General features: G+C 48.1%; 1 protein-coding gene across 1 annotated transcript; it reads left to right on the plus strand.

Annotated features, from left to right (window-relative positions):
- The first annotated feature begins 5,357 nt into the window (after positions 1–5,357).
- On the plus strand, positions 5,358–5,813 carry LOC135826634 (cornifelin-like). Its single transcript, XM_065339237.1, has one exon. It carries the CDS (start codon positions 5,358–5,360, stop codon positions 5,811–5,813), a length of 456 nt encoding a protein of 151 aa, XP_065195309.1.
- Positions 5,814–8,886: the final 3,073 nt, after the last annotated feature.

Here is an 8,886-nt window from a genome sequence, read left to right on the forward strand (position 1 = left end):
GCACTGCCGGTGGAGAGACGCTACGCTCGGCCGGTGCCTCGTGCTGCCCTACCAAGTCCGTAGCTGGCGTTGTTACAGCGCGTGTCGACGAAAAGGCACTCTTCAGTTCAAGCTTCAAAGAGCGGAATGTCGGCTTGGTGCAGCGTAGGGATAATGGACAGCCTACGTGTTGAACAGATTATGGTTAGAAATTCTCCACTTCAGAATTCCAATTATGGACGGCATTTTCTGTACCTGTGTCCTTATATTTTCGAGTGTTTCCCTAATGAGAGTGGTTACTACTATTTCTACTTCTAGAATCTACATTGTATGAATCAGTGTATCCTAGCTCGACTACTTGTCCTTTGTTCAACGGCCTATACCCCTAGCTCTGGAGTCTAGTGCCCATGATTTTGTATGTTCTCCATCCGGGCGCGAATTCTCCAGATTCATGCTCTGATTCTGAACTCAGACTGAAGTGGCACAAGGGCTCAAGTGTGGGGTCAAATAATTCGCTGATTCGATGCAGACGTACCGGTATCCGTTGTTAGTTGCATGCTGCATGTAAATGTGGGTTGTGATCATTGCAGTGTTGTGAATGACGAGTGGGAGAGCAAGGACTCTGAGTGCGGCTTTAGTACTCTCTGGCCTGGTGGCATGGTGAAGGGCGTCCGACGTAGAGATACTCAGATGGCCGCGCTCAGACGGCGAGAGGTTTATGCACGGCCGGCTACCATGTATACGTGCATCTGCTTCTGTTTGAACGATTGTTACAGTAACATGTGGAGTTGCACAAAGACTAAAACTAGTATTTTGTTTACTTGTACAGTATTACCCAGAGGCTCTAGTATCAGGCCTTGCGAGAAGATCTATACTGACTACAGAGTAGATCTACACTGACTACAGAGTAGATAGATCCACTCACTGGCACACAGACAATTTTCATGTGTTGGAGAGTACAGTGAGTGGTGTTGGCGTGGAACAAATAATAATTCTCCAACGACGTTACGTTATTCAAGTGCATGTACCGGCGACTTAGGTATGAATGCCGATCGATGGGTACGCGGGTTGACTTGTTTGAGTTCTTTCTCGCACCCTCAATCCCGCCTCTCCACTCCTTGGCGTTGGACTCGAGAGAGAATTTCTAAGCATAGCGCTTGTTGTTGTAACTAACTTGACATCGGTATACTTCAATCGTTCTTGGTACATGATCATTCTAGATCTTATTGAACCGTGCGTCTTCGTACCGGCCCATTGACTTTGTAGATCTACGTATATTACACTGTGTACGTGCAGATCTAGTACTACATGATATACATGTACATGTACGTGTGACTTGTACAAAATGTAGGATCCCTCGCGAGGCGGATGTACATACAGCCTGCTAGCGCTAGCACAAGTGGACACGCCCATCTGTACTGACAGAATGATGATTGAAGATTTACACTTACAGATCCCGTTTTGCAACTGCTTTGCATACAGATTACAGACTCATTGCCGGCATCATGTAGATCTACATGACTTTGTACAAAGTCATGTAGATCTTCAGTCTACATTGTAGTACTAGTACAGCCAGTCACTGAATCTTTCAGTCAGTGCACCAGCTCTACGCGTCGTGCGGCCCTCGAGCCTCATCATGTATCAGCGCTCATGATTGTCATACATACTGTGCAATCATGTGCATGTAATGACATGCACATACATCTTTTTAAAGGGGAAGTATACCCTAAAATCAAATTTTCACCAGTTGTAGTCTTCTGGGTGCTGAGTTGAATGGTCTTGGTCCGAGGAAGCTGCGACGCTCCCTTCCTACTTGAATCCCAATCGAACTCGCGCACTTCCACCGAAACTGGGTGACTGCGCCCTACTAGATGGGGATTTGTATGCAAAATGTCACTAAAAGCGCCATTTCGTTCTTATAAAAGCACGGATGACCGCGATTGGCCCATATGCTGTAGTCTTTTGGACGCTGAGTCGACTGGTTTTGGTCCGAAAAGGCTGCGATGCAGCGTTCCTCCTTTATTCCCAATCGAACATGGTTGAACAAGCGGTCACGTGCTCCTGGGTGCCCAAATCACCTGGTCACCACGCCAGCAGGCGACAAATTTCACACCAAGGTTCAACTCGAGTTCAACTCGAGTGACAGGAGTGCACCCAAAAAAGGTCAAACAGGCTAGTAAGTTGTACCCTGCAGGCACGGTGACCAGGTGACTGGTGTACGCAGAAGCACGTGACCGCTTGTTCAACCATGTTCGATTGGGAATAAAGGAGGAACGCTACATCGCAGCCTTTTCGGACCAAAACCAGTCGACTCAGCGTCCAAAAGACTACAACATATGGGCCAATCGCGGTCATCCGTGCTTTTATAAGAACGAAATGGCGCTTTTAGTGACATTTTGCATACAAATCCCCATCTCGTAGGGCGCAGTCACCCAGTTTCGGTGGAAGTGCGCGAGTTCGATTGGGATTCAAGTAGGAAGGGAGCGTCTCAGCTTCCTCGGACCAAGACCATTCGACTCAGCACCCCGAAGACTACAACTGGTGAAAATTTGATTTTAGGGTATACTTCCCCTTTAAATGATGTAGCGGCGACGGTTTCAAATAGGACACAGGTTGCAAAGCGGAACGGACTCAGTATTCACTTTCTCTCTTGGTATTTTGATTAGAAAACATATGTCACCATTGGTCACAGTGAGACTACGATGTGTTATGATTTACGTACAATCATACATGTACGTGCAATGCAGATCTACAGTAGAAATTGAGAATACATGTATCATACACATGTACAATGTCATGTACATGTACATGACATTCCTTCAGAAGAATACACTGTAAACGTTCAATCTGTCACTAAATAATAAACCCGATCTTCTTTTAGTATGAAAATACCGGTAATCATTTTTTTTTTAAAGGAAAGAAAAAGGACCAAGGAACTACTTTGGGTATTGTCAGTGACGTCCCTAAGGCCTAACACCCGCCGTGACCGGTGACCAGTTACATGTACTGGACAATCAGTTCATGCGATAACATTGCACGACATTACAACTGGCTGAGAGTTCTCTCCGTGAAGGCATAGCATGATTGCTTGACCAAAGCACATGCGGCGTGGTCTCAGCTCACTCCGAATCAGATGAGATCGTTCATGGTCTTCACAGTCAGTGGCATGTCCCCAGCAGCAGCAGTGCTTGCCTTGACTGCCATAGCCGAGCCGTCCGGGTGCGTCCACGCAGACTGGTAGTACGGAGGATTAGCAAGACGAAACTCGCGTTCGTGTTCGCAAACATTTTTCAGTTCGCGATTGCGAACTTTCGCATTTTTCGTTCGGAAAAGTTGTCGGAACACGAATCGCGGATTCGTGTCAGGGCAGTCATAAATTTACCACGCTGTAGTGTCTGGACACAATGTACATGATGTACGTCGTGTCAACGTCATGGATGTGCGAATTCTGTTTGCTAATCCGTCTCATAACGCGAACTCCGTCACTGACTGAGTTCGACTTTCCTTGGAGAGCGAACGCGAATTTCGTCTTGCTAATCGGTACCAAACGCGGTGGCAGTGGTGACATCTCGACGGAAGTAGCCTGCTGTGGCGGGGTGTCTGAGATGAGGTGAGGACGATCATCCTCAAGACATGACCCAGCACCCGGAAACGGTGTGCGAGAGTAGTTGCATGTAAAATTTTAACAGACGCATGTATGTAACTGTTCCTTCACTCTTCTTGCTTCAGGTCTTTGGGCAACTAAAAAGCTGTCGTTGTTTTCGCGGTGGTTTAAAGGGGAAGTGCATCGATTTTTCGAGTATAGTCCAGAAGAAAGACAATTTGATATCGGTTCGAATGGCATATCTCTCGCTTCCATACGATAAGCCAAACTTGCCAAATCGCCAATTGTATACTCACGTTGCCATAGCGACCAGCGCAGTGATGACGTACGAAAGGCTTAGCTCCACCACAGAGAAGGTCGATCACTGCAGAATTATTTGGTCATTTTCAATTGGTTTATTGTATTCACGAAGTGAAAGAAGGGCTGTGTTCAATGCTGTAAGTGCAGTGAACTGTTTGTTAGTAGTCCTCTCGGTTGTGTACTTGGACGGGACACCGACAGGAGAAAGCTGGAGCGCGGAGACACCAGCAAACAAGCGAAAATAGTGACGAACAAAATGCTGAAATCTTGGTTGGGACAAATCAGACGTTCAGCATTTCCCCCAACCAAGGACCATGCCGTTTGCTCTTTCCACTTCCTGAAGATGATTGTGATGCTTCCTGGCGACTTTCCTATCTTTCGTAACATCTTCTGAAGCCAGGTGAGACGACGGGTGGTGGAGATTGACGAATGAAATAATGTAGTAGGTTTGAAAGTTTGCTGAAAATGTCTCAGGAGAGACGGCGACTTCCAAGCATCTTGTCCTGGAGGAAACCATTTCCTAGGCACAGTCAGCCTAGGGAAATGCATGAGAAGGGCGACAAATAGTTCACGGCACTAACAGCATTGAACAACAGCACTTCTTTCACATCGTGAATACAATAAACCAATTGAAAATGACCAAATTCTGCAGTGATCGACCTTCTCTGTGGAGGAGCTAAGCCTTTCGTACGTCATCACTCCGCTGGTCGCTATGGCAACGTGAGCATACAATTGGCGATTTGGCAAGTTTGGCTTATCGTATGGAAACGAGAGATATGCCATTCGAACCGATATCAAATTGTCTTTCTTCTGGACCCTACTCGAAAAATCGATGCACTTCCCCTTTAATATACGATCTAAAAAGTTAAATGTACGGAAAGGAATTCGGCTACAGTGCAGTGTCCCAAAAACCGGGCCAGGGTTACCTGACTTGTAGATCTACTGCCGGCACTGCACTATTGCAGTATTGGGTCTAAAAAAACATCTACCGGTAGGTCTACGCGGTAGATCTACGAGTAGTCTACGTTTTGCAGTTTCGTAGATCTAGATTTTGTAGATGTGTGCCTAGGCGCCTAGCTACTAAGTACAGACAGTCAGTACATGACTGTATCGAAAAAGTAGGCGGATGTATTGTAGCGCAAAATGATAGCATGGTTTGAAGTGGCTAGGCTCGACAGCGAGTTTATACAATCGTTGTGTGACTGACTGTGAGTGTGGGCCCTGGCCTGTGGTGGCCTAGCTAGCTGGCATAGGTGCGAGTACGACGCGCCAAGTGGCAACGGCCTCGAAACAGGCGAAAGAGTGCGCAAGAGCGAAGTCGTGTTACTACTGCTACTACACATCACAGTACATGTACTCAGAAGCAGCTGGGAAAGCTTGTTGTTTGGCTGCGTGCAAGAACTGCTTCTCCTTTCTCCTGTTTCCTGGTTTGTAGTGGCGGCGTTGTGTGCAGTGCGAGGCCGTTAGAACGAAGATGGCGACTACTACTGTTGTCCAGACCATGGGAGGCGGTGCAATGAGGAACTGGTCGACGGGCCTGTTCGACTGCTTCAACGACATCACCGTCTGCCTGCTGGGTTGCTTCTGTCCCGTATGCCTGCTTTGCCAGTCGGCGTCGCAGCTCGGAGAGAACGGCTGCTGCTTGGCCTGTTTTATTCCATGTCCGTATGGTCAGATGCTGCTTCGGGTGAAGTTGCGCTCTGAGAATAATATCCAGGGAAGCATCTGCGACGACTATTGCACGGTGGTTTGTTGCCAGCAGTGCGCTTTGTGCCAAGAAGCTCGCGAAGTGAAATACCTCCAGATGAACAAAGGTGGCGGACAGAGCTCGCTCACCGTCGTCACTACCCAGCCCCAGATGCAGCCCGTCGCGGTGCAGCCGGTCATGCAGCCAGCGCAGCCCATGATGGCCCAGCCAGCTTATGCCTAAACTAAACATTTCTGGTGGCGCGACGCGCGCTAGTAGTAGCGCTGTCCTGGTAAGTCCGTAGCCGGCGTTGTTACCGCGCGTGTCGACGAAAAAGCATTCACCAAGCTCCAAAGAGCGGAATGTCGGCTTGGTGCAGCTTCGGGAGAACTGGCCGTCTACGTGTTCAACAGATTATGGTTAGAAATTCTCCTCTGGAGAGTTCTATGATGGATGGCATTTTTGTGTCCCTTGGGAAACGCTCGAAATTATTATTTCCAGTGTTCCCCCTGGTGGAAATAGTGATTAGTGTGTGCGAGCGTGTGAATTATGCGCAGACTTAGTTTAGGCGTGCATAGCTAGCATTGTTCCTACCCTAGAACTATGAATGTATCCCTAGCTCTACTTGTCCTTTTATTCAACGCCTAGCGCGAGTGCTTATTGCCCCTGGTATTGTATGTTCTCCATCCTGGCATGGATTCTCCACCTTTTAGATTCATGCTCTGAACTACTGAAATGCCACGAAGACTCCTGCAGTATGACTTATTTTATGAGAGTCGAGTTAGCTGATTTTGATGTGGACGTTGCTTGCTGCATTGCAGGGAGCGGACGTTCACCGTTGTGGTCGTCTCCGCAGTGTTGACTGTTGTGAGTGGAGGGCGTGAGGTGTAGAGACTACTAGAGTGCCAGTGGTACAGGACAGTGCTGCGCCGAGACTGGCAAGAAAGAGGGTTTCAGGGCTGTGTATATGTATACTAGTACCTCTGCTTCTGTGTGCACGATGTGGAAATGTTGATCTGACATGTTTTTTTATCGCAGACCCAGACTAGGCAGGCACCACGTAGATCTACCAGTCCTGTACTCGGCTGTAGTCTAGGCTCTACTCTCCAGCGGAGTCTTACTCATACTATAGAAAGTTTTAGTTCATGCATTCGGCAAACGGTGAGTACAGGTACTAGTGTTGGCCCAGTTTGGGGTTTGGGGATGCTAAAGACTAAGTAACCGTTACTATGACTTGGCTGCCATGCCGGTCGAGGATTGACTTTCTTTCTGGTACCCACAATGCCCCTTCTCCACTCCTTGACTTGAGAGGGAATTACTTCCAAACGTAGCGCTTGTAACATGATATCCACTGCTCTTTGCTGTCCATCATGGCGTCATATCGCCTGCCCCATCGTGGAGGGTCAAACCAAGGAGTCATCATGGTCATCTAATCGGGGAGATCCACGGAGCCGAAAGTCGACAGCACTACAGAGTACAGTACAGATTGAAAACTGGGTGCGGATACGAACCATCGCATGTGCACAGACTAGACGCGTATGTTCCCCAGTGCCCTTGGCCTTGTGTGCAAGCTGACTAGTGACCAGCATAGTATGTATGCTGGGGCATGCTGGGTTCCGTGATGTCCTATCTAGGACATCTCCAGGACTGGTGACTGGCCAGGCGTCGCTGGTAGGCAGCATACGTATACAATGGTATACGAGTTGATGCATCGATGGAGTACTACAGCATCGGTGGAGCACACAAGAGCGATAAAGTCGAGTAAACGATGCACGCAACTCCTCGCTGAGTCACCTGGCCATACTTCCTCTTCTTGCTTTCATTCAGCTGCTTTCCGTGCGCCCAAGTCCAAGATGACCATGATGCATCGATGACTGGCGGTAGCTGTGTGCATCATGTCAGCGCGTGATCACCATGATCACTGATCAGCATCAACAAATACATGATCAACGATGATGTAAAACAAATTTTAAATAATATTGTAGGTTTACAATGACGATCAACCACTACCAGATAGTCAGTACAGACAGTGTGTAGGTCAACAAAGTGACGTCATGACTTGTTGTGCACGTACGTCATTAATTTTACAGTACAGTGTAAAATGATTAATCGATTGTACATTTTGAACAATAGGGCTTGAAAGTGATGACGTCAAAACGGCCAGGGAGTAGTAAGTTGACATCAGATTTCTATTTTTGGATCCACTAAGGTGTGACTTTGCTATTGCCTATAAAGTATGTGGGTGCATAGCAACCCACTCATGTCGCATGCAGGTGTGACTTTTATTTCGCCACCAGTTGTAACCCCGCCCCCAGTAGCCAAATCAGTCAGTTTCACTGACTACATCACCATGCTGTGGGTAAGACCGCTTGAAATGTGCTTGGAGCCATACAAAAACTGGATCCAAGTGGATCCAGTTTTTGAATTTTTGAAATTGTTGCTATGCTGTGACGTAGCACTTTCAAGCCCTATACACTGTAAAGCTAGCCTGGAATGCATTTTTTGTGAATCAGTAGCTGTTATGGTTACCATGGTTACAGTGCCAGTGGTACTTCAAGCTGCTTGTACTTGTAGTGGGCGGATGTACCATGATGTACGGCCTCCTCCTGGCATCTTTACTTATAAAAGAGAGGCACCTGTGACGTGTGTCTGTGTGTGTGTGTGTGTGTCACGCTCCTTATAAAGAAGAGCCACCTGTGACGTGTGTTTTTGTGTCACGCTGAAGCGCTGCGGAGCAGCGCTGGCCTGAGCACGCGAAGCGTGCGAACAGTGTAGCACAGTGTAGCTAGCGGCCGCAGAAGCACTGAGCACGCGAAGCGTGCGCATCGTGTAGCTAGCGGAAGCAGCCACAGAAGCACTGAGCACGCGAAGCGTTCGAATCGTGTACGTGTAGCCACCACCACGTGCTGAGCACGCGAAGCGTGCGAACAGTGTAGGTACGGTGGTAGCGCTTATACTTAGCAGACACGATCAGTACGATACGAGTAGCAGTAGCAGCCGCGCGCAGAAGCACTGAGCACGCGAAGCGTGCGAATCATGTAGCCACCTAGCCTAGGCCATAGCATAGGCATAGCACTAGCAGCCGCACAAGCGCTGCGGACCACGTGAACCGTTCTCTGCAAATAGAAACATCTGCAACAAAAGGATACAAAAGATCTGCACTGACTGCACTCTGCATCTGATCTGCGGTGAAGAGCGCATCGCACTTTTGTTCGTAAGTAATATTAGTTTATGAATTTTTTGAGCCGCTTCATCCGCCACCAGGTGATGGACAACCCTGACCAGCCTCCCGAAGGCGTAACCAGTGGTAACAGAC

This window comes from Sycon ciliatum, chromosome 10, assembly GCF_964019385.1.
Source record: "Sycon ciliatum chromosome 10, ocSycCili1.1, whole genome shotgun sequence".
Lineage (NCBI taxonomy): Eukaryota > Metazoa > Porifera > Calcarea > Leucosolenida > Sycettidae > Sycon > Sycon ciliatum.